This window comes from Ascidiella aspersa, chromosome 1 (genome assembly GCF_963924565.1).
Source record: "Ascidiella aspersa chromosome 1, kaAscAspe10.2, whole genome shotgun sequence".
Lineage (NCBI taxonomy): Eukaryota > Metazoa > Chordata > Ascidiacea > Phlebobranchia > Ascidiidae > Ascidiella > Ascidiella aspersa.
In genome coordinates, this window is record NC_139447.1 from 36,213,441 (window position 1) to 36,239,960 (window position 26,520).

The 26,520-nt window shown below is 37.0% G+C and overlaps 1 protein-coding gene across 1 annotated transcript in view; it reads right to left on the reverse strand.

The window, feature by feature from the left end:
• LOC146170296 (E3 ubiquitin-protein ligase UBR4-like) overlaps window positions 1-26,520 on the reverse strand; it is a 107,308-nt gene that overhangs the window by 65,095 nt on the left and 15,693 nt on the right. Inside the window, exons 21-49 of the mRNA XM_083388159.1 lie at window positions 26,345-26,434; window positions 24,676-24,790; window positions 24,279-24,360; window positions 23,243-23,516; window positions 22,186-22,346; window positions 21,190-21,397; window positions 20,567-20,689; window positions 19,637-19,843; window positions 18,785-18,903; window positions 17,943-18,061; window positions 17,302-17,418; window positions 16,655-16,850; window positions 15,804-16,053; window positions 14,931-15,042; window positions 14,141-14,312; window positions 13,153-13,300; window positions 11,980-12,141; window positions 11,364-11,440; window positions 9,991-10,193; window positions 8,456-8,604; window positions 7,556-7,631; window positions 7,042-7,197; window positions 5,579-5,814; window positions 4,435-4,629; window positions 3,581-3,751; window positions 2,780-2,941; window positions 2,163-2,364; window positions 1,779-1,826; window positions 692-838 (exon numbers count right to left, since the gene is read on the reverse strand). Of these exons, the coding sequence (XP_083244285.1) occupies window positions 692-838; window positions 1,779-1,826; window positions 2,163-2,364; window positions 2,780-2,941; window positions 3,581-3,751; window positions 4,435-4,629; window positions 5,579-5,814; window positions 7,042-7,197; window positions 7,556-7,631; window positions 8,456-8,604; window positions 9,991-10,193; window positions 11,364-11,440; window positions 11,980-12,141; window positions 13,153-13,300; window positions 14,141-14,312; window positions 14,931-15,042; window positions 15,804-16,053; window positions 16,655-16,850; window positions 17,302-17,418; window positions 17,943-18,061; window positions 18,785-18,903; window positions 19,637-19,843; window positions 20,567-20,689; window positions 21,190-21,397; window positions 22,186-22,346; window positions 23,243-23,516; window positions 24,279-24,360; window positions 24,676-24,790; window positions 26,345-26,434 (4,477 nt within the window). The remainder of the gene's footprint in view (window positions 1-691; window positions 839-1,778; window positions 1,827-2,162; window positions 2,365-2,779; window positions 2,942-3,580; window positions 3,752-4,434; window positions 4,630-5,578; window positions 5,815-7,041; window positions 7,198-7,555; window positions 7,632-8,455; window positions 8,605-9,990; window positions 10,194-11,363; window positions 11,441-11,979; window positions 12,142-13,152; window positions 13,301-14,140; window positions 14,313-14,930; window positions 15,043-15,803; window positions 16,054-16,654; window positions 16,851-17,301; window positions 17,419-17,942; window positions 18,062-18,784; window positions 18,904-19,636; window positions 19,844-20,566; window positions 20,690-21,189; window positions 21,398-22,185; window positions 22,347-23,242; window positions 23,517-24,278; window positions 24,361-24,675; window positions 24,791-26,344; window positions 26,435-26,520) is intronic.

The following is a 26,520-nucleotide window of genomic DNA, read 5'->3' on the forward strand; positions in this document are numbered from 1 at the left end:
TTTGTTTGTAGGAGATTTGAACTGAGTGTTCCAAGTTTTTCTGTATTTTTTACATTAAATTGATTCAGAGTATTCGCTGACTAAGTCGGTTATATCTGTTTAAAAAAAACGTTTTATATTTCAACCATCCACTTTAAAAATTATCAAATTTGACGTCAATTCAGTTGATAAAACAACACAACAACGAGGTTATAATCTGCATACAAACTCTATACGAAAAATACTCTCTTGCTTCACAGCAATCAAACTTTAAAGTCCGACTCCGGCCAATAAAATAAACCCGAGTTCGAGGTCAAATTATCGATTTCGTTGAGTCCCGAGTCCGGCCCTGACTCTACAGTCTGTATTCCGCCAATTTACCTAACTAAATAAGGTGAATATTTAGCAATTTACGTATATGGGTGTTATATAATGCATTCACTCACGATACACGGTTGGAAAGTATTCCGCCACATGCTATTCCGCCTTTATGTTTTATAGTTGGCGGCCATAACAGTTTTAAAATTTGGGACTGCGCATGAGCATTGAGCCCGTCGTACTCCGCAGCCCTGCCTTAAACCCTTTTCAACTACCCCTTTATGGATCAGTAATTACTAATCACCCAAATTCAATAACCACAGGATTAAAAAACGCACAAAAAAGGCAAGTCACCAACACTAACCAGTTGCGTGTTTTTCGGTTAATTACAGACCTGTACTGTTGAGTCTGTTCTTGATTTGCGCTGCGTTGTACACCTCCAGCGGTTGACCTCCAAACTCAAGGTCGGTGTTGTTGATTGCTTGGCAATACTCGAAGAAATCGATCGGGAACAAAACGTCCTCAGAATCTGCTTCCTTACCTGTAAAGCGTTTACAGGTTAATGACAATTGACAAATATTGTTTTTTTAAACTTGTACAAAATAAGTTTGACGCAAGAGACTAAGAAATACAAAAAAAAACTTGAACAAAAAAATGTTTTTTTAAACTTGTACAAAATAAGTTTGACGCAAGAGACTAAGAAATACAAAAAAAAAACTTGAACAAAAAAATGTTTTTTTAAACTTGTACAAAATAAGTTTGACGCAAGAGACTAAGAAATACAAAAAAAAAACTTGAACAAAAAATGTTTTTTAAACTTGTACAAAATAAGTTTGACGCCCGAGACCAAAAAAACAAAAAAAAAACTTGAACAAAAAAATGTTTTTTTAAACTTGTACAAAATAAGTTTGACGCCTGAGACCAAAAAAACAAAAAAAAAACTTTAACAAAAAAATTTTTTTTTAAATTGTACAAAATAAGTTTGACGCCCGAGACCAAAAAAACAAAAAAAAAAACTTGAACAAAAAAATGTTTTTTTAAACTTATACAAAATAAGTTTGACGTAAGAGACTAAGAAATACAAAAAAAAAACTTAAACAAAAAAGTTTTTTTTTAAATTGTACAAAATAAGTTTGACGCCCGAGACCAAAAAACAAAAAAAAACCTATACAAAAAAGTTTTTTTTAAACTTGTACAAAATAAATTTGACGCCCGAGACCAAAAATACAAAAAAAAAACTTAAACAAAAAAATGTTTTTTTAAACTAGTACAAAATAAGTTTGACGCAAGAGACCAAAAATACAAAAGGAAAAAACAGAAACTGAAAGTCGAGCTCCATTATTGAACGACATAATCACAATATTGAAGCTTTTTCACAACCGTGCCAAAAATAAAGGCTCCTAAACAGTATTGGGTAAACAGCATACTACGTCTAGTAAAGTTAAAAAACAACATTGAAAAGAAGGTTAAGAAGTAGGTACTTGGCGATTTTTGTTGTGGTGCTTTGGTCCTTCCGGTTGGAGTTCCTCCTAAAATAAAAACAAAGTTGTTCTCAATTTAGCCACGAGACTTCAACCCCAATGTAAAACAAAATTAGGCCAAAAAATATTTGTTTTCGCAGAACAACAAAAAATTTGGAACAGCAGAAAAAAGTCGCAGAACAGCAATAAAAAAAATATTTTTACAACAGATTCCAGCTTAAAATGAATTCACCTTCTCACCTAGCACAATAGTGACCTGCAGCTTAAAATCATTTCTACTTAAACCAACTAAAACCTAAAATACCAAAAGGAAGGCAAAAACAAAAAAATTTTCTCGTAGAACAAAAAAAAATGAAGAACAGTAAAACCAATTCTCCATCTCACCTAGCACAATAGTGGGCTGAAGCTTAGGCTGGAGCCAGTACTCTGTTCCTTCTGCAGATGCGAGGTAGATCCTCAGCGATCCATCCTCACAGAGAACAATGATTGTCGTCTTCTCGCCCGACTCCGCCGACGATGAGACCGGGGAAGCCCCGGCGTGCCGGACCGCCACCAGGTCCTGGATCTTGGCCTTGGCCGACAGACCCTGCATATTTTGGGCATTTTTTATCAGTTGTTCTAGAAAGACGTAGAAAGAATATCAAAGCCCATACAGAAGTAGGTATCATTTTGACCGTTTCGAATAAGTCATTTCCGTTAATAAAAAAAATCTTTGACAAATTTCAAGATATTGGTAATTTTTTTTTAGTAACTGTTAGTAAATTTTTATTTTTTATTTTTTAAATAATTTTTTAGGTTTAATGGCACGTTTTTAACACATTAACGGTATAACTAAGAATACAACAGGTTTAGTACAAAACCACAAATGCCTATTTTTTGTTGGCATGTTCTAGCAATTTTACGGCTATTTAACAAAAATTTCAAATCGAAATACTTGTACTTAAACAGTAGGACTTAACATTTAAAAGAACGCAATATTCACACAATAAAAAAAGGAGAACCTTAATTTCCTGCAGCGATATTTTGTCCGGTTCGACCATGACCACGACCGGACAACCTTGCGACTGTGAGAAGGAAAAGACCAGTCCTGGATGGTTGACCACTTCCGACCATTCGTACAAGGTGTTGTTTGACCCGTTACGACCACTACTGCCGTTGTTGGCCTGTGAGAAAAAAAGACAGAGTGTAAAAGACGAAAACACAGATCAGAGGGGTTTGTGGTTCGCGCGTTGTACTTATGTTTTGCCTCACATTGTAAACAATATACTTTTGATTGGTATTTTGGTTGTGGTATTAACCGGAATCCGTATTAGAAAGAATAAACCTTCACCAACCAATAGAGCTCAAGCGGTTGCACCTAACCGGAACTATAACTAATAAGGTGAAGCATAGAAACCAATATACAAGTGGTGGTAAGGCGTAAACGATTCTGGTGCCCCGAGTGAGGAAATTGCTTGGGAAAGGAAATTATCAAATAGTTGTTAGTGAACAATGGGATTTGGTTGAAACAGTGTTTAAAGACGTTGCTCAGCATTTTGCTGAAACTGAAACAGGGCGGAACATTGCAAAAAAAATTGATGCAAGTTCACTGAATCAAGATCAGCGGACAACACAGCATACCAATCAACAAGAAGTGCTACGTAATTTTTAGAAATTGATCAATATTACTTTTTTTAACCGATATCCGCTTTTTTAGGTTATGGTGTAAAGCCTGGGTGGAATGATTACAAGCTTGTTTGAGGCGATCGTGAAAACTTACAGTTTTAAAAATGAATGGAAACAAATCAAGTCATAATTCTCACCTTATACTGAATTGGAAATAGCGTGGTTACGCTTTCCATGCTGGCGTCCATCGTTCCCGCGAAGTTACGTCCGTTCGAGTAACTGAAGAAGAGTAGCTTGAGCGAGTGCGAGTAGTAGACGGATACCCCGCCAACCTGGCCGCCACCTTCCTTAAGCTGAGGATGGACAACCTGGAAGTATAGAAACATTTTATTACTTTAAACAAAAAAATTCAACTGGAAGGAAAGATAAATTTTATTATTTTTTTTATTTTTTTTTGGGGGGGGCTAAAATCTAAAGTGGAAAACTTTTACTTGGATAGATCACGAAACTTGTCCAACTATATCAGTAGTTTTGGAAGTTATTTAACGCGTGGGAGTTTTAAGATGGCGTAAAAAAATGTAAACTAAATAGAACGTACCAAAGCGTTTTTTTTTTTCAAATAAACTTTTTTTTTTAATTAATCCGTTAAATTATAAACTAAATTTCGAATCGGCTTCCATGGACCCCCTAAAATTAGTCCGCACACTCTCAGGGGGTTCACTTGTTGATCGGCGTTTAAAGGGAGGTGGTTTCTGCTATTATAGACGAAGCGAAACTCAAACTAAAAAATACAGGGTGATCAAGAAAAAAAATGTCATTGGAGGTGGTCGCTTAATTTTCTATTTTCAACTGCTTTGATTTCATTTAACTTGGACGACATATAAAATGGTGATTTTTTCACAAATATCCTAATATACAGCAACCTACCTACACCTGGGTTATTTCGCTATGGCATGACCAAGACTAAGGTCTTCACAAAATGGCCGTTATTTTGCAACACCAAGCACATACATAAAAATCATAACATCAGAAGTAACAGCAGGTCGCCTACCGATAGAACATTGGTCAGGTAAAAAGTGCCGTGTAGGGCCAGGCTCTCGTCGTTGAGGGTCTGTGTGTAGATGTATCCTGTGGATGACATGACAACGATACAGGTATCACGGTCACTTCGCATCCCTCCCACGAATGTGGCGTCTCGGATCTTACCGGTGGGAAGGAGCAGGTAGTAGCAGGGAGAGAGTACGTCCTGGAAAAAAAATTGGTTTTAGGGCAAAAGAGTGAGATTTAGGGTAACAGGGTAATTGGACGGAGCGTTTTCAGGGTAGGAACTTAAAACGCGTAATTTAAAATGATCGAAACGTTTGGGTTTAACTACGTTTTGGTAAGGATTTGTACATGTTTTTTCTATGTATATTCAGTTGTGCACGCTATAACATTTATCATTACATTAATAGTGATAAAAAAGGTGGTGAAATTTAAAACACGGAATTTAAAATGATAGAAACGCTAGGGCTTAACTACTTTTGGGAGTAGTGAAACCACTCATTTGCTACAATAAGGTTGTACATGTTTTTTTTATGTATCTTTAGTTGTAAAGTCCACGCGACAACATTTATCGATAAAATAGTAGTGATACAAAAAGGTGGACAACGGACTAAATATTTGCATTATTGCAACAAAATTTAACAAACGGCTTTAAGGCCACAAAACTACTAAGATTGGGGTCCAAAAAACACTAAAAATAAATAAATTGCGGTCCATTATTAAATAAAAAACAATCAAACTTGACCGTAGCGTAAAAATATGTTGTAAAATACGCTACTTCGCCCTTTTTTATATCATTTTGATCATATTTGAAGGATAGACAGGATTATTAGCGGAGCAGAACGACAGAACTTACGATAAAATAACCAATAAAATATATTTAATACCGGTAATAAGTATTTAATTATAAAACCTTACAATGGCATTGAATTGCATAATATATAGAATTATATATATATATATATATATATATGCAACTGGCATTAAGTGCGCGGTTTAACCAACAATAAAAACAGTCACTCAACAGCTAAAGATGTTTTTTTTAACAAACAATAAAAACAGTCACTCAACAGCTAAAAATGTGTTTCCAGTTAAATAACAACAACAAAATCAATAAAACAAACTTTTTGCCAAACTACTATGAGACGCACCTTGGCCAAATCGTAGATCTTGATAAAGTCAGCAGTAACCAGGGCTAGCATGGTTGGTGAGGCAGGGAGCCAGACCGCCCTTATGATGTAATTGTTGGTGGCCAGCTGGGGGTGGAGCACTAAGTGTTGCGTCACGGAACCAGAAGGCGTGACGGCTGCGGGCGCTGAAGCGTAGGTGAGCACGTGACAATCCTTGAGGCCGCAAACAGCAAGGACCTCCTCGTTAGAAGGATTGGCTGAAGGTTTTGAGAGATAATTCCGTTATTTCCAACATTTTAAGGGTAAATATGAAAAGTTTAGCCATGTAATGATTGTCATAATATAATGAAAGGTTACAGCACGTAAATCGTAATTAAACAATAAATACCTGGTAACGTCATTTTGTAAGTTTTGCTATGCTTTTCTATGCCCCCAAACTAAAATCCTGGATATACCCTTGAAAAATTGGCCCGATCCTAGAACTTTAGGTTTCGAATCTAAATAACGAATCCCGGTACATTTTTTTAAATTATTTAACCTCGATTTTACTTCGCACGCGCTCGTCCAATGACGCTTGATTGACACTTAATCATTAAACGAAGGTTGTCGCGAGACGCTAAGTAATTGGTCGCCCGAAAAAAAACCCGCTGAAACTGCAGTATACATGGCTACATTTAAAGCAGGGGCGGGCAACATTCGGCCCGGGGGCCGATACCATAATGGCCGATGCCATTCTCATGGCCCCCGATCGTCCTATACCCTCTCCCTACAGTTTCATGCGTTAATGTTGGCCATTTAGGCCTTATTTCGAAGAATTTAGGACTTATTCTGACAGATTTATGTTAGTGAAATGATTGTTCTTATTCTGTGATGGGTAGTACCGCGTATTTGGCTTTATTATGACGTTGGTGTTAATCCTATGGTATCATTGATTTTCTGCTTTAGGTATGGTTTCTTTTTAAATCCTATTGTTTGTTCCCAAATTAGATTTAGAATTTACAATCAGTATTTTTTTTCTTTGCTTTTGCCAAGAAACGTAAAGTTTTGCAAATTTAACAAGGATTTGATGCCGAAGTACTTTTTCGCTCAAGTCAGCAAAAAAACAGTATGTTCGCTCAGCAATGAAAGTGTACCGTGCTCAAAGAGTACAACATCAGCCGCCATTATGCGACAAAACATGCAGGCTATGGCAGCGCCCGCCAAGTACCTTATTTTCCCACATCAGGCCCGCCGACTGGAAAAGTTGCCCGCCCCTGATTTAAAGCAAGCTCTATAAATGTGTCGCTGCAGCGACAGGCCTTTATCTATTTGCGATGTAGAATTAGGGGCAACCATCGGCGGTAAAACATTAAACTATACCCCGAAATAAAGTCGAATTTGATCCGAATTTCATTTGGATTCAATTTAAAGGATTGGATATTCTAAGTTGAACATCCCTAGGTGGGCCATGCTGATTTAAGCGAAGGAGCAAAGTCTATAGTTACCTGTGATGGTTGTGACAGCGAATGGCATAGCAGTGGTTGAGAGTCGGGTGAGTGTCAGCTTGCGTTTGCTCACGTTAGCTTGCTTGAGCAGGGCGGACAACTGCAGTAAAGTCACCTTGGTCTTTTCATGGCTAACGGCCAAGTGCTGGCGGCGACCTGTGAGTAAAAGAAACAATAGCGCGGTGCAAGGTCAATCAAGCAGAAGTTCACTAAAAATCTTGATATAATTGTACTAAAAGAACTTGACTTTATTAACACTTTGGATTAGAACAGTTCTTTTCAATCTACGAGGCATCGTTTAATTTAGGTGGGTAGCCGACTGCCGTAGTTCACATTTAGTGATATTGGTTCATAGTAGGATTTCAACAAAATTGGGAAAATTGTTACACAATTCACTGCACTGAATAAGAATTTTATTTTTCGGCCTTTTCGGGTCAATTTGCTCGCAACATGGATTTGCGTTTGCCATTTCAAGCCATGGCCAAGGCGAGTCATTATTTTAAAGCGTATTTACCTGATGTTGTGGCAAGACAGCACATCGCCACTCTCCTGATGTATCGCGAGTTTATCAGCTGTCGGATAGTTTGGCCCTAAAAGAAAAACGTAAAGCAAATGTCAAGCTTTAACAGCAGAGATGTCCGATGCTTGGCATTTTATTCGATACTGATACCAAATGACGTCATTAGTAAAGTCAACCCTGCAAAATTGATGGAATTTAACGCTCAAAGGAAATTTTCCACGTAAAATTGGCTTTAGCGTTCAAACGTTTAGTTTCCCCATGTGTTAACCAATTAATTATGTTTGTTAAATTTTGGAGCATAATGGTTGGAGGTTGTAGTAAGACGTAATAAGAATATCAAAGCCCATACAGAAGTAGGTAGCATTTTGAACGTTTCGAATAACTCTTCGTTCATTTTCAACATCACATGATGTCAAAATGATACCTACTTCTGTATGGGCTTTGATATTCATACTACGTTTTGTTAAGTTCACTTTTCAAGGTACAAATCGCTGTTGGAATTCAAACATTGGCTGAAATGTCTAAATTAATTTGGTATTACCGATAACACCCTAGTATCGGACGAGTACCGATACTCCGACTATAGTCATCGGGTATCGACTCTGATCCGATAATCGGACAACCTACTCAACAGCATAACTTTTCGTTTGCCCCAGCAAAAGAAAATGCCTAAAAATTTACTGCAAGGGGCATTTTATACAGAAAGTGCACAGGACAACGTATATGAATACTCTCTTATAATGGGCGACATGGTGTTTTACTTGGAATTCAGTTTAAATCGCAGCAAAATAATCGCCAAACAGCACACAATTTTCCGCAACGGTTAAAAACAAAAGTAAAAAAACAGCATTTTTTTAAACGGTGAAAAACAAAACCAAAAAAACGGCAACTAACCTGCTCGCCAGTAAAGTTGGCCTTCACGTTCTCAAAGGCGCCCTCCTGTGAGCCGAGAGTGGGCACCATAAGGGTGTCGACAACATTGACGGGCTTCTCCAGTTTGTGAAGGTCCTCGATGGCCTTCAATGCTCGCAGGGTGCTTCCGGCTGTGGAGAAAACAAGTGACTTTAGTAGGCCGTGTGCTCAATAGACATAGGAAGTAAACTGGCCCAGTGAAAATCGCTAAATATTCAGCCTAGTTCTCTTGGTGACTCGTGGCAATTAGGTGAAAAAATTGCGAATGATTTTAACGTAATTTTTCAACATCCACTTATATACGCTTGTGTATAGGTGAAAAACTTGGAAAGCAATTATTTTTGACATAATTTTTCAACACCCACTTAAATACACTAGCAAAATTTAACAGCTTTTGAATAATAAATATAGACAATTTTACCGAAGTAATGAAAAATTACCGCCAGATTGTCGCTACCAATAGAAGTTCCCAAAGGGGAGCGGCACCCTAGTGTGCCTTTTCTAATGCTCAAGGTTGCCTAGAGATATTTTGGAATCTTTAATAATCTGATTTAACCTCTGTTGGTAAGCCTTTAACAGTCTTTGTAACAATAAATATTTGTATAGCAATATTTTGTATTTTTAATATTGTTTTATTTAAATTTGCCAGTCTTTCTAATAATAAATATTTCTTATTTAACCAAAGTAAAGGAGAATGCCGCCAAGGTGCCGTTTACTAAGACTCAAATAGTAAAGGAATAAGAAACCAAATTAGGACAGGAAGTACAAAAATATGCAATATCATGAAAAACACGAGACTTTAGGGTAGTGGTTCCGAACCGGGGTACCACGCCACCGTAGTGTTCCATTCGTATTGCCAAGGTTGCCGAGGGATGTTTGGGAATATTTAATAATCTGAGTTTTGCTCTATTGGTAAGCTCTTTGTGTAGGATAAATCAAATAATGAACTTTCTACATGTAGAACAGACGCGTGTTGTTCCAATTTTGTTTATTGTGCCATTACGGTAAACCACCTTTAAAAAATCCTTATAGGGGTGTCGCACTCTATTTGTCATTTCTAAGGATGCCGTTATCCTTAAATACGGGTTGGTTCCCAAACTTTTGGTCTCGCGACCCCTAGTTTTCGATAACTCGCGCGACCCACCTACTATAGTGTATGATACATAAACCAGAGTCAATTAAAAAAACATTTTAAAACTAACATAATTCATATTGGGAAAATCTTAGCCGGATTGTATCAAAATTTGGCCGAAATGTCCAGATTTAGATATGAACAATCAAGCTAAAGTTACGAATTGAGCGCCAATTTATTTTTATTAGACAATGTTTGATAAAACAAATGTTAGAATGGCGGTCGCTTTTGCTCCAAACTTTAAATCACATTGCTTATTTTTTATGAAGTTTTTCTTTATTTAATACTACATGACGATCCCCCAGACAACCCATTGCGAACCCCACGTTGGGAACCACTGTTTTAAAGGTTGGAAACCACCGCTTTAGGCAATAATCAGCCTTACTCGAATTAAGCTTGTAGTCTTCCGTATGTACGACGTTCCTCATCACTCGGAGGACCCGCAGCAGCACAGGGATCACTCCCTCCACCTCCGGAAGCACGTCTTCCTTCTCCTTGGATGCAGAAGGATCACGGATGTAGGCGAGGAGTTGATCACGGCTGGAATCCACCACGAGAGGTTTCCCGCAGATATGCTTGCTGGGAGTCCTGCGTTGATTTAAGTTGTAAGTTGGAAATGATACTGTGTTATTGTCACGTGTTTATCAACACTTAAACACCCAAATAAATTAATTGCCCTTAAACAGTTATTTCAATACAAAGATTAAAGCCATTATAATATTCGAAAAAATCGACATTTTGCTGTTACAAACGGTTCGGCAATACCTCATGCCATGAGGTTCTGGTATTGCATTTGCCTTCATGTAACATGTGATGTGGGGCCAAAGTTTTAAACCCTGGCTTTGGCTAGATAAATACATATGCTCTTTTTATTTTTTATTTCATATAATCATAAACAAAATATGTTTTTTGCGAGTCTTTTATTGTGGTTGCCGAAAGGTTTCCCACACATATGCTTGCTGGGAGTCCTGCGTTGAATTAAGTTGTTAATTTGAAGTAATACTGCGTTAATTCGAGGGTCGCAGATTCGGACCCCAGGCCTGGAACTGTATTTTCATTTATGTATTGTGTGATGTGTAGCTAAAGTTTAAAACCCTGGCTTTGGCAGGATTATTAAGTTGTTAGTTGGAAGTAATACTGCGTTAATTCCGAGGGTCGCAAGTTCGGACCCCAGGTCGGGCATTGTGCTTTTCTTCGTGTAACATGTGATGTGTAGCAAAAGTTTTTGAACACTGGCTCTAAAAAGATTAAGCAAAGTGCTGGGCTTTGCGAGTATGCTTTTTATTACCTTTCGTTCAAAGAATCATAAACTAAATATATTGTAACTTTTTAATAAAAAAGTTTTCTTTTTTTTTGAGTCTTTTATCATGGTTGCCACACCATTTTGTAAAACAAAGCCTTTAAAGACATTTAAAGAAAATTTATAAGTTTTTGAAGACCTAAAATTAAATCTAAAACAAAAACAGTTCAAATGAAATGGTCAACGCCATTAAAAAACATTTTTATTCGTTTTGATAACGGCACTTTCAAAGCACAACTTAAGCTGGAAATAAAATAAACTCAAAGACTAATCAAAGACTTAAAAAATACTTTTCAATGCGAAAATCAATTTAAACACATTCAAAGACTTAGTGGAAAACCCGTTTATTGCTTTTCTTGTTTTTCGAGGTCTCCATAAAGCGCAATTTTGTATTTAATTTTTTACTAAAATAATGGTATTAAATAATACTTTTCACCGGCTACGTTTCTAAACCTTACTTTCGTTTGCCGTTCCCAAAAGTTCCAAGGTTTTGCAGCTTTTGAGCGGCGGCCGTTGCAAAAGCAGTTGTAGATTCCTACAATATAAGCAAAACATTGTGACGCTTGGACAGTTTGAACGGTTTATAAAACGTTCTTAGCAAAACCAAAATAACCTAATTCAGTCATACTTTCTGGACACATAAAAAATTGGCAAAAGCAATTTAAATCATATATAAACACCTTAAATGTATTTTTATAGGTTCATAAAATACAATCATTTTTGGGGGGGGAGGGGAGGGCGTATGAAATTAAGGAATACTATTTTAAATTAAACAAAACTACTTTAATCCACAATTTTACCAACAAGACAAAAAACATTGCGGCCTACTAGTCAGTGCCACTTTTCAAAAACATTAACGTAAAACTCAATATGGGATTTGGGTGAAAACTGTTCGTAATTTGCAGATGTTAAGATAAAAAAAAGCTGGAACACAAAGACAAAATTTTCAAAACAGTTTGTAATTTGCAGATGTTAAGAAAAAAAAATCTGGAACACAAAGACAAAATTTTCAAAACTGTTCGTAATTTGCAGATGTTAAGACAAAAAAAGTTGAAACATAAAGACAAAATTTACCTTGGAATCGATCGTCTTGTGAGAAGCGGCTGAGACCGAGGTGGAAGGCGGAACGAAGTTTGAAGTTGCGGACGTGGAGGCGGAAGCTGGTCGCGAAATGTCGGAAAACGCGGACACACCGGAGGCGAGCTTGTCACTGCCGGGAACCCGCTTTACAAGCGCCTGAAACCAACAGTTGTTTGGTGAAAAAAGAAGAAATGATTATAAGCTTGCTCGTTAATACAATATAATCATGAGAATTTTTTGAGATAATTGTAAAGAGTTGCCACTCAATTTTATGAAAAATTTCCAACGACATTCAAAAAATAAATTTTTGATTGCTCGGCGTGCTTAAGTATAAATACCATACTCAGTTTCAAAGATCCATAGACTCTATGCCAACCCTGTAAACCAGTGATTCCCCAAAATGGGTGCCGCGGCACACTAGAGAGATTGTCTAGTGTGCAACGAAACTTTTTTGTAAATTTTGAAAATACGTTACTTGCATTACAAATAGGCATACACACAGGCATTACAATCATTTAAAAAATAAGCAATATTGAGACATTTTCATATGGTTTGCCATGGTTTGTCGTGTGTTAAGGGCGATTGTAAAATTACTCTATTGCTGTGCCGCTAAAAAGTTTAAGAACCACTGTAGTGTAAATGAATCACTGCGGAAATTTAGAAGTGCTACCAACAAACAATTAAACCGAAATCTTTGCTTCAAGGCACTAACTGAATAAACCAGGTCATTAAATACCCGCAATTCACCAATTTAAAACAGCAGTCACCCGGACCTATTTATTGTAAAGAAACAGAGAAAAAATATATCAGAAATGTTGGCAGGCGGCATCAACAGGTGGAATAAAAATCGTATACACATTTCGAATGAAAAACGGCTATCGTAAAATTCATTTTAGGGAAAATTAGTAATTCCTGACACAAGTTACCTTTCTTTCATTCTTTTGCTAACGCCTTTTAGCTAAAAAAAACTTCAAGAAGTCCACATTTTGACAAAAACAGGGAGAGCAAGATTTCGACTCACAAAAAAATACGACCCTCCTAGAATTCCACTGCTTTAAGTACAATATAGAAATCAATCTGCATCAATATATCAAGCCACAAGAATGTATAACATATAGAACCTTTGGAAAAACGTTTGCTTTAAAATAAATAGTACAAAGTACAAACCTTGCACGACTTGTTGTCCTTGGCTCCACAATCGCAGAAGAAAGATCCAAACTTTGCGTAAGTGAGGTCGTGACCTTTGTGGCAGACCTTGGCGCACACAGTGCACACTCCAACACCCTCAACCATCTCGCAAGTGTGGCAGTGGTACCTGCAATAAACAAAAAGTTGACGAAAGAAAACAAATTATGCGAGTTGCTATAAACCTGTGACCTTGTTAAGAAACTGGAAATAATCACATCAACGCCGGAATATTTAAAACTAAGAAAATGTCTCTGTATTTAATCTAACTTGACAGTTGAAAAGCTACCTTTTACTTTTGATGTTTTGTTTCATATATATATATAGAAATTTAATTGCTGAACAAAGAAATTTCGTTCCAATCATAATATTAACAGATTAAAAAAGTTGCTCGGTCATTCTATCAGTCTACCTCACACACAAACAATGTGCTAATGTGCTTTGCAAAACTAGTAAGAACCAGTAACCATTCACAAATTTGAACCAGCAGTGAACAACCAGACGAGTCAAGTTTGCTAATGGCCAGCGGAACAGTCTGGACAAAAATATTTTCAATTGCTATTCGGCAATTAAAGGAAGATGGTCTATAAATTCAACTTTAAATTTGTGCAGACAATTCAAGATAGATGGTTCATAAATTGCGACCATTCAAGATAGATGGTTCATAAATTGCGACCATTCAAGATAGATGGTTCATTTTCAGAAGGGCTAGAACACAGTTGTTAGCACACATATGTATGTACAATTGCACATATTTAATCGAATTCGAGATAAATGGTTTATAAATGGTTGTTTACAAACGCCCACGCACCAGTGATGGTCCATGAACTTCTTCTGCGTTATGGTTTATAAATTCAAGTTAAAATTGGTCAGACATTTCGAGAGAGATGGTTCACAAATTTAACTTTAAATTTGACAGACAAATTAAGAGAGATGGTTGATAAATGTTTTTTTACAAACTTCAACGCACCAGTGCTGGTTCATGAATTTCTTCTGTGTGATGGTGTAGGTGCACAGCTTGTTCCACAACTCCTCCTCATCCTGGTGTGAGTCCTCTTCCTTGCCAAGATCAGCATCCTGCTCGTCAAAGTCACAATCCGGGTCGTAAGAAACCTCCAGGACGTCTTCTAAGTCCGAGTCATCTGGAACATGAGGGTACAAAGATGTTAGTTTCCGGGGGTATAAGTAGGGTTGTCCAATAATATGGCCGATATCTAAGAGCTAGTTTTCAAGCAGCACCTGAACTATTTTAAAGGCAAATGTAAAAACAAGTATTACACAGTTTCGCAAATATACATTTATTATTTGTGGTTAAAATACAGTTTAATATATATTGATGTCGCTTTTGTTTAAAATTTATATTTAAATAATTTTTACGGATTCTTCAGGTCGGCAAACAACAATAGCACGATTGCCCTAATTGATCAAATAATTTTAATTAGCCCCTCTAAATGCTTCCGGTGTACATATAACTTTGAATAAGACTGTCTTCAACTAGGGTATTTTTTACTTTTATTTTGATATTGATTAGGAGCTTTTCTTGTTTATCTTGCCAGTACAGTTTTCTCGGTGGTTCAGTTTAAAAGCATATACGATCAAAAGAGCGTACAGCACGGTTTTAAGTACACCCCAAAATACAGTGACCTGAACTATATGCAGAGGACCTAAAACCCACAACATTGCTTAAAAAACATGCATACAGACTGTTTTCACTAAAAATGTAAAAACAAGCTTGGATTTAATGCTCTAAAATGACTTACCCTCCTCGACAGCCTCAGCATTGTCGGATAGCGAGCTTTCCACAGCTGTAAGAACATTACTGACGTAGACCAGGAGCGAACTGCAAGTTGCTACCGCACGTGTGATGTCGTTCTGAAACAAACAAATCATTTGTAATTAACTATATATATTGAAACATACGCCCTTTAGTTTTGTCATGCTAACATATATCGCAAACTTGTCATTACGACTATCGACATTTTTGAACCACGCAAATTACCCCACGGTCATAAAAAATTAAATGTGTAAATTTTTTAACGGTGCCAAATATTAACATTTTAACAGGCAACAAGTTTTCCATAGGCTTTTATAAAATCTTAAAAAATTATATGAACAGTGCCGGCTTTTCTCTACTTGATATAACTTTTGCACCGGGGATATAATGGGTTAATTATCATTTAAAAACCTTAAAAACAAAAATAACATATATAAATAATAATGGCATTACATTAAAAAATGTTTCTGTTTTTCATTTCACGCATTACGACTTACTAAATAAAGTCAAATTTGTGCGAAATTCGCTGTACGTAAAAAATCAAAAAATTTTTTACATATAATTAAAAAAATGTGTTTCATATTTCCTTACACATATTTTTGTTGTTGCAAAAAAAACACAAGCATTTAGACTGCGTCGTTAAGAGTAATTAATGTTTCTAGCAAAAGTTGTCACAAAACTGTGTATTTTGGAGTTGGGCGAAACTTCGTTGCAGAGCGAGTTTTAATTGCGCGACCAATTTTTACATTTCGCTACAAATAATCACCCCGAATAACCCCATCTACCAATAGCCCCATCTACCAATAGCCCCATCTAACCCCTAATGGACTATACCGCGAACACTTAGCATTTCGCGCACCTCTTCTTGCGCGTGCATCAGCTTCGCGTTCGATTCTTCGCCAAGCAGCTCGGCGCACGCTTCCAGCCACCAGAGGGCATATGCGAGCATCTTGCGGTGCCCGGTGCCGCCCCGGGCGTTGGCCAAGGTGGCCAGGATGACCACGAAGGTGGGCGAAATGGCCTGCAGACTGGCGCTGGCCGATTCCTGGCAGGTTTCGACTGGAAGGATCGCGTCAAGAAGACAGAGGGCGAGCTGCTGATCGACTTGGCTGCATTGAATGGGATAAAAATGTTAATTTAATTATAACAGATGAATGCCAGTATTTTTAACCAAACACGATTTTGTTTTTTTGGTAAGCTCATTTTGTTTGAATTCAAAGCTTCCTACGAAAAATAGCCTTTAAGATATTCTGTTTTTTATTGTAAGCTTTTAAGTAAAACGATGAAACCTTCATGAAAATAAGGTTTAGAGCTAAACAGGTATAACATCAATAAACAACTTGAAATTCTTATAAATATGCTGTTGCTACCAGGCATAGTATATTTAAAACAGGTTCCTCTGGCAATATATATAACGTTATATATATTGCCAGAGGAACCTGTTTTAAATATTGAAATTCTTATATAAACTGTTGCTACCAGGCATAGTAATATTAATCAAAAAACCGTCTTCTGGTAATTGTAATTGGTACGAGAGTTCGGTGTCATTCACCCTGACGAAGGCGACTTGCATAGGTTGCCGAAACGTTAGTTAACAATTGTAATTACCACAAGAACATCAAATTCTTATTGGAAAAGCAACTTTAGACAAATGCTTGACTTTGGATGCAATAAGAAGCGGCCAGTTTCTTTAAAAACCCGAAGGCTCACCTGTTTGGGCTTACAACGAAGCGCGATAGAGTGAGCAGAGCGGCCGAGATTTCCTCGCGCAAGCTTCCACCGTTCGAAGACTCGGCGTCCAGGTCAAAGTTGGAAATCCACTCGCGCATTTCGGAGAGCGTAAGGTTAAAGTGGCCGAGCTGGGCGCAGACTGGCTGCAGACATGCAATCGCGTCCTTGCCGTTTGCTGAAAGAAAACATTGGTAAAACTTTAAAATGAAACAAAGAGTCCTGTCGACTTTAGAGACGTAATTGTTGGGTAAAAAAATGCTTACACGCTGGGAAACTTTTTAAATGCCATCGTCTAGAAAATTACCTTCAATTTGAAAACGCTCTGTCGGCTCAGATACTACTACTTGGGTTTAAATATTTTTTTTAATTTTTCAAATCTATTTCAGTAGTTTATAAACTTTCCAGTATTACTATTTATTCCAGAACACTATTTATTGTAGTATACATGGTAACTTACAAAAAAGTTTTTATTTACTATCGGATCGGCACTGATACCACCATAGTATCGGACGAGTACCGTTACTAGCACTTGGTATCGGGTATCGACTCCAATCCGATATTATCGAACACCACTACTGTTCTCATATTATTGTTGTAATCGAACTAACCTAATGTTTTTGACCCACCTAGCTTGCAGAGCTTGGCAACAAACTGAAGGAGTTTATTGGAATACTCGGAGGTGGCCAGCAGCCGGTTGCTAAGCAACAGCTCCACAATGCTACCGCGATCATCCGACGATTTGCCTGCAAAAAATAAATTAGTACTTTGTAAAAAATGTTTTTTTCGCGGCAAAGAATAACTGAAGACGATTAGAACGCCTACATAGTCACTATAGTGTAGTGTTTTACAACCGGGCAGCAGTTCTTAATGCCGAGGAATATTTTTAAAAAAGGGTTTCGAGAGGTAAATCTTTAAGAATATGATCAGTTATCTCTATTGGTAGGTACGAGTGCAGCAAATCAAATGATATTTTCCAACATGCGTAGATCTGATTTGTGTTTCAGTTTCGTTTATTGAGACATCACGATAAACCACTAAAAAAGTCAAAATTCTAGTAGGGGTGCCGCAATCTATCTATTATTTTAGGGGATGCCGTAGGCCATTAAAGGTTGGGAACCACTGCACTAGTGTAATAAAATGTATTTCAACACCAATATTACTAAATGCACATTCTTTCTTTACAATTTATTAAATCAACAAGATTTATTGCATTTAATAGTCTACACAACAGTCTGACAAAACAAAATCACAAACCCTATACACAAACCTTTAAATATCATCTTGTCTGCATCTGTTTCGTTCGCATCGATTGCAACGAATTTGTCAGTTTTTTTTTCATCTTCGTCTCTTGTTGAATTATCAGGAACGAAAAACTTGTTCATTGCTCTGGGTGAAACAGAATATTAACGTTGCAAGGTAGAAGGCAAACAAATTTAGGAAACTGGTGGGTAGTTATATTTTTATTGCGTATTTCATTGAATTTACTAAGCGTATATTGTTTATTTGTTGAACTTCTAAGCCGCGGTAACAACTTAGCAATTAATGGAGGTAATTAGACACCACTAATAAGTGTTAGTAATTGTTTTGGATCTAGAAATCTGGTGGCACTTTCTAACGAAAAATGTATTAAAATCTTGACCACCTTTCGCACAACTTTGTTAATCAGGTCAAAGTAGAAAGGAAAGAGATTTAAACACAAAAAGTAAAAACACAAGTTCGAATGAAGACTATAACGAGCACCAAGGCTAATATACCCACAGGCACAAAAATGTGGCACTGACGCGGAAACAAGTGTAACTGGATGGCTACGCTCAACAGTACGTCCGGTGTATAAAGCGTGCTGTAGGGCGTTGTGTAACATAAAACCAAAATCCCAATTAAGTCAAGCATTGATAACATTAAATTGTTTTTGCATCGAATTGTTCAGAAGCAATTTTGTTAATATTACCCTTCTAAAGCCAAGAAAAACAGCTGTTACCGTTAATAACATTTTTCCACGATCAATGATATTTAAGAGATTTCACAAAGCGTTTAAAAGAGCCCACTAAATTATTACCGGCTGCTTAGTTGGCAGATCATGCTAAAAACTAAACTTTTAAGGAGTAATACCTCTGCATGCTGGGCATTTCCAGGCTTTCCTGCAGGTAAGTAATGTACTTGACGGCCACAGACTTGTTGTTGATGCCTTTGGTTGGGTCAATGTGCTTGGTCAGGATGGTGTAGGCGCCCTGCATATAGCAAATGTTAAGGCAATAATGTCTTTTGAGTGATTTTAGCTTGCAGTACTTTCATATATAACAGATTAGTTAGAGATTTTTTTGATTAATGTACCAGTTTAGGACTGTCTTTATCCCCCAAAACTGTAACAAAAGGCATCAAGATTTTATGGTTCTTGTTTGAAGTCCAACTACAACCGATCTGCGAATCCAGGATATTCCATGGTCGTGGTTTAACTATAAAGCGGTTTAATATTTAAATAAATTATTTTAAATCGCAAATTACGGCAACACCTTGAAAAATTAGTGTAATCAAATGTCTATTAAAAATTGGAATAACAAATATTCCTACCCTACAAACAGTTTAATTTACATACAGGGTCTTAGGCCAGAGTACCACCCCTCGATAAACAAACATTAAAAATAAAATTTTAAACGACGTATGCATCGACATATGCAAGCATCAGTCGCTAAATAAAAGTCCAGTCTAAGTTAACATTAACATAAACCAATAGATATAAATCCCTCTTCTGGTGTCCCCTCTTTACCCATTAAAATACTCAAGGCTGGTAATAAAGCATTTCTATGCAAACGCGTTTAAAGCAAAAGTAGTTAAATTACAAATCAAGGTAAAACTTCAAGTTTAAATTGAAATAAATCTTTATCTCAAAGGCTTGCAATAAAACACTTCTCTACAAGCGTATCTAAAGAAAGGTTCGATCAGAAGGATCAAACAGTTACCCACCTTAAGCGCGTAAAAGTTTAAGGTGTCGTCGTAGGGGTCCGAGCCCCTGGGTCCACCTGTGGTCTTCTCGAGCGCTTGCTTCAGTTGGTCGTGTCCATCCATACACGTGACATCAGACAGCAGGGGTATGAGAGTGTCGCATACGAGGTCGGCCAACGGGGAGCTGCTGTCGCGAACCCAAACCACTAGGTCGTCGCATAAACGGTGCTGGGGAGGGATAATGGACGTTGAGGTTAGTTGATTAATATAGGCATGGCCTAAGTGCTAGGATTTTAAAAATATACGACTAGGTCGTCGCATAGAGGTGCTGAGAAATGGTGAATTTATATTATATTATTAGGTAGGGATGGCCCATGTGTTAGAAAAGTGGTTCTCAACCTATGCGCCACGGCTCAAAATTGGGTCGTTTTTTGATTTGGTTGGGTCGCCGACTGCAGGAGTTTATGTGGTTAGATTTATTGAGATATGGTTCTGAGTAAGATTTTTCTAACATTTGAGAATTTGCAGAAGCATAGCGAAGACGTGATTCGTATATATAAAAAAAAATATATATATATATGCAAAATTATATGCAAAAAATACATTCCTATTTAAATTCTAACAAAAGTCATATTAACGAATGCATAATTTGTTATTTGCTTCGAAATTTCGTTTATTAGATTTCTATCGAAATTATCTGGCATTTAAAACAGTGGAAAAAAAATTTCGATAACTAAAAAGTGAGTTTAACGCACAATTTTATACAACCATAAGGTATAAAATGTGTTTTTAAAACGGTTGACAGTTTATATCGAAACTCTTATCACAAAAAAATAATTTTTGAAATTTGGAATTTTTCGATTATAAGTTAGTAAAGAAACATGAAAACACAAACAGCGGCTTATTGCTTTTTATTCAAAACCCTAGCCACAACAACCATCAAGTACAAACCAGTGGGTCCTCCAGCAATAGAAAGCTTGTGGTGAGGGCCTTGGAAGCAGAGTTGCCTGATAAAGCGGATATGGCGCGGAAGTGAGATCGCATGCTGTTGTTCACGTTTTCCTCGCCAGTATTCTGAAAAGGAGAACACTGTAGAAATAGCAACCTTCTCAAGTCACTGATCGAGTACTTATTTGTCGAACTCAAGTCATGTCATTTTCGCAGATGTGTAGCGCAACTAAAGATGAAGAATTTTTGTAAAGCCAAATTTTTTAATTCGAGTAATGACTAACCCATAATGTGAAGCATACATGCCAAGTAGTGAGCGTCGCTCAATACTCTTTGACCAAAAGTGTTGCTTTCCAACGTAAGTATATTGTTTTGAAAAAGATTAAAGAATTAATTTCTAAATTTATCTTTAATTTTTATTTTTTTTTGGAAATTATTTCTTTGATTTTGGCATAGAGCAAACTAACAGGCTGATCTATACGTCGCGTTGTCTGCTTTTTAAACTGACAGGCGCCATCATATGCATGCCAAATTGGTAAAGAGAACAATTATAAATTCAAGAATAGTTCGAATTGGCTGTTACCAACATGTTTCAATTTCGTACTAAAAATCGCCTAAAGACACACCTTATATTCCTTCAGTTCTTTCCGCATACCGCTCCACTCCGCAATGACGCGTGCTATTGCGAGCGGCAGAGGCACGTTGGTCGACTCTTTGGCGCTCTTGGTGGTGTCCACGTCCACGCACCGCAAGAGGGCGTCCAGCGACTCGGAGCTGGAGTCGGCGCAAGAGTCTGACTTCTCGTCACGTGACGAGCACCTCAGGATGTGCGATCTGGACAAAGAATGACAAGTAGATATTACCCTTGGAGCATATTGGTTGGAGGTTGTAGTAAGACGTAAAAAGAATTTCAAAGCCCTACTTCTGTATGGGCTTTCTACTTCTGTATGGGCTTTGATATTCTTATTACGTCTTACTACAACCCTCCAAACCATTAGATATTTTTTTACTTGGCATTTCATTGGGATGTTTGTAAATTTTACCAGTGGTATTTATTGTGGTTTGTAAACTTTACCCTACAAATTATTTGGAGCTACATAATTATTAACAGTTTTCGGTAAAATTAAACTGCTACTTATACGAAAAAATTGGGCATAGTTCAATCACAACAGTGTGGTACAGTTTTTGGGACCTAAGTTGTGCATAGGCTTGGACCCCAATGACTCTCAAGAAAACTACATTTTTGGCAACTCTAAAAAGGTAACTGCAAAAATTGTTCCAGCTTTGCGCCAATTTTTCGTTTTTTGTTTTGTTTTGACCCTAAATAGTTTTTAGCTCAAAACCTGTGTGTATAGCATTGTAGGTTTTTGTGCCCCGTGCGTATACAGCATTGTAGGTAATAAAAATACATTATCAAAAATACAATGGCCCATTAAATTACGATTTTTTCTAAATTAGATGAAAGTTATTCAGCTCGAAATATTTATGTTCTCTGTGACAACAGGCTAGACAGAAAAAAGCTTAAGAACCAGAGGAAATTCCAATTTTGCTAACCACAACCGTACTATACATAGCCAGGAAATACAGCAACACATTCGCGTTTAAACCAAACAAAGAAGAACCTGCAGAGTGCTGCGTGGAACGTGACAGCCTTGAGCACAAGTTTGAGCAGTTCCCCGACCATTGGAAGCGCGTCGTAAGGATCCTCGTTGTCCATTGACTTGATAAACTTGGACCAGAGCTGGACCTGGGTTTGCGTCAGCATGCATTCCAGCACCATCAGCTGCAAAAATAAATCCTTTGGTAGAAAACAGACTTAATTGTAGAGATCGACCGATACCCGATTTTTTACAATTTTTCAACCGATATCCGATACTGATTTTTTAGAATTTTTTACAATTTTTCAACCGATATCTGATACCGATTTTTATATACCTGGGAAATGTTGAAAACTTGAATTAAACAAAAAAAAAATCAAATAACGTTTTAGTTTATATACCTTTTTAATTATTTAACTATTATTTTGCACATTAACTTGGCGTGATGCTAAAACTCAATTTTTTTTATCAAAAAATGGGTAAGTTGTTTGTTGTACAGGAAAAATTATATCATATATTCGTACTAAAGTATCGGCCAAAGAATCGACCTACATTTATCATTACCGATACATCGGTAAAAGCCAAAACGCATCTTTCAATCAATGGGCTAGATCAATGGTTCTCAAAGGAAGCCACTTAGGGAGGAATTTTCAAATTTGAGGAGGAAATTTGTTCCAGAGAGGAATTGGGAAGGAAAAATGGATAAAAATATAAGTTATTTAATCGGTTATATGCAAAGAAAAGATTATTTAACTTCAATTTGTATTGTTAATCTAAGTCTATTGTTTCTTCACAGTTATAGCCATTTACGAAACATACACCACTGTAGGCATTTTTAATTTTTTTTACATAAAACCAATACCTACGTGATACATTAAAAAAAACTCAACATTCAGACGATTAGCGCATCCAAATTTTGCAAAAAAAGTCTTGGCTATTGGCGCAGATATGTTTATTGCAGTTTAAACCTTGCTGAGCCAGCACAAATTCACAAAAGAAAAATAGTAAAATGCCAAAAATATAAATACACCAGCACAACTTCACAAAAAAAAATAGTTAATCACCAAAAACATATTTATACCTCTAACGAATTTGGCGTCGCTAGGGCTTTCACGTCATCACGCGACGATACGGGGGGGTAATGCCCCCCCAGGAAGGCCTCGCACAATTTCACCAGATGACGTAACTGTTCGTCGACCTGGGCCCCCTTTTCGGGTCCGGGACTTTCCCCGGGCGTGGGGCTGGTTGTGGCCGTTGGGGTGGAAACCGACGTGTTGCCTAACAACTGCTTGACCAGTTGATGAAGCATGACGAGGTACTCGGACGGGGACTTCCCCACCTCGGAGTTTTTCATCCTTTTGAAATGAAAGCGATAATTTTTAGTTGTAAATTGGAAGTTGTAATTTTTCGGAAAAGGAGCTGTTTTGATACAAGGTTTTGGTATGTCAATTGTAAAATTGTTCTTCAAGCATTTTTTTTATTAAATTTCAAACGTTCCGATTACCTATTCAGGTAATCCTCTTCAGAGCAATATAATTCCAACAATCTTGCAATTTTTTGCCCTGGCTATAGTTGCAGTTATATTGATCTAAAGACGATTGGCCGAATAGGTAATCGAAAAGTTGGAAATTTAATAAAAAAAATTTGCCGGAAGAACAATTTAACAATTGAAACATTGCCTTGCAGAAACAGCATATATTCGGTGGTGATACGTGTTTTTTTCTTTAAAGAGTTCACGTTTTAAAAAGTTTTTTTTTAATGTTGGTAACTTTTACTAACAGTTGCAAAAAGGTGGCTATTTTTCTAAACAACATCGCTGTGCTTTTGAAAGTGCTGTAGTTAAAAAAACACTTCAATATATAAACTGTTGCCACCACGCATAGTAATATTAATCAAAAACAGTTCCTCTGGTAATTCTAATTCTTAACCAACATTTCCGCAAACCATGTGCAAGTCGCCCTCTTCAGGGACCGTGATTTGCCGAAACGTTGGTTAAAAATTACAACTACCAGAGGGCTGCTTTTCATTAATAAAAAACACTTGTTCCAATGAAAAACTACGCTGCAACTTTTTAGACGCATTTAAAACTGTAATGTCAAAACCGTGAAAATACTCACATTTGTTCAAAGGCGTCTGATTGCGGAAGAGCCTTGACGACCCGCCAAGCCAGTTGGAACGTACAACGTGCGAGACTGTCGTCTGAAAATATTAAAATTAGTAAGACACCAAACATGGCGAAAAACATTTTTTTAACACAAAAAAAAGGTTCAATTTTTCTAACAGCTGTTCATATTAAAAAAAAACAATAGTGATTTTAAACAATTTAAAAACGATAATAAACAAATTAAAAACGATAAAAAGCGCTATGTGTCTCCTGAAATCATATCAAACATGACATACCGCCTAAAAGGAAGGAGCAACAAAGCCCGGTAAACACGCGAAATCTGTAGCTTTACGAGTGTAAGCTTTGCAATTAGTCGACTCTGCCTCAAAAATGTGGATAACTGCTCCTACCTTCGCCATTTCCTTCCTCTGTACTTTGCGCTTGTGAGCCGGCCTCCAGTGACGTAACGCAAGCGGCGTAGAAAGAATTGTACCACTCCGGGTTCCGTAGCAGGATATCGAACGCCTGGAAAATCAATTGTTTTTAATGAAGCGTCAGACGGAAAAATATTTAGATTTTGCAGGAGCTTGTGGTAACCTGAAGATAAGGGTGGCGTATTTTACGACATATTTTAACGCTACTTTCTGTCATTTAGGACTTAATTCGTTTTTAACGGCTAAGGTTGTTAAAACGCTAGCAACATAAACGCCTACAATTCCAAACTACGTTTTTTTTTAAATTATGCCCTTACAAATATATGTACAAAAAGGTTAGATTGATGTACAATAGGGGTGGAGCAGCGTCAACATGTTCTAATCTCCGTCAGTCACGTTCATATGCGACTCCGTGACTAGCATGGCCCAAAGGCAAGTGGTGCTTTACAACATCTAAATTTGCAAACATTTAGCACGAGAATGGACTTTATTGAACACATATTCATTTTACTATGTAGCGTTAAAAGATTTCGTAAAATACGCTACAATAAGGAACGTTTATAAAAATGCCTACAGTATTGTACAGCCAACCAAACTTTTTTTTACATGGATTTGTAAGGGTCTCGTTTCTCAAAAACGTACATCGGAATTTTAGGCGATTATATTTCTAAGCAAAAATTTTAACCGTTAAAAACGAGTTGTCCTAAATAAACACTTGTTGGTAACCTAAATAAAAACCTAAAACAACATACAGAGTTCAGGTTGACAAATGCGTTTCGCATGAGACTACAAGAATGATGAAATTTCCGGCGCCGGAAATTTAACGAAATATATATTTCAGTTGTGGAACTGCAAGCATGTGTCTGTCCGACTAGCCATCGTTCAAATTTCAAGGTGTTTTTTTCAAACAATTAACAAAAAGAAATTATTAAAAAAAAAAAAAAAAAAAAAAAAAAGTAAGGCGTTTTTCCTAGCTTTGCCCCATAACAGGGCTGTGGGATCAGAGTTGGACTCGAGTAAGACTACGTATGACCGTGTGCGCACGCGCAGAACCCAATTCGAGGCTGCAAACCGTAAATTATAAAGGTGAAATAGCAACTATGTATTGCGGGTGTATGAGTTATTTGGCCCCATCTTTGAGTATAGTTTGCTGTATATCTGCCCAATTTTAATTACGCCTTGCTCCAAAGCAGCGGTTCCCAAACTGGGGTCCGCGGACCAACTGGGGTCCGTACAGCAGTTTCAGAGGGTCTGCATTGAGAATTAGTCTTTAGTTTTTTAAACATTAGGTTTTAGTGAATGTTTTTAAACATTTGCTTTTAGGGAATGTTTTTAAACATTAGTCTATGTTTTAAAAATTATCTGTCATCATTGTCTTTAGTTATGCTTTAATATAGCGTGTTTTATGAAGTCTCATGTTATAACATAAAGCATCTATATGCCTTTTATCAGCAAATCGTTCGCATTAGTTAGAAAGTTGTTACATTACAAATAATCGTTACTTCACTAGTGTACTACAAGAAACATGGGTCAACTGACCCTTGAATTTTCATAGGGCGGCAAAATATCAAAATAATTGCAACGGGTCCATCACGCAAATTTTTTTAAAAACTTTCGGAACCTCTGCTCCAAAGTGTTAGCTCACCTGGTGGTCGACAGCTCTTTTCTCGTCTTCAAAAGCGTTGCCGGCGTTCGGAGAGAGTTCGAACAACGAAGGTTTGTCGTCTTTCACAACCTGGCAATGTGAAACAAAATTGGTTAAAACAGTATTATTTTAAAAAAGGTAAAGACAACTCGAGCGTGATACACTTTAGTCCTCGA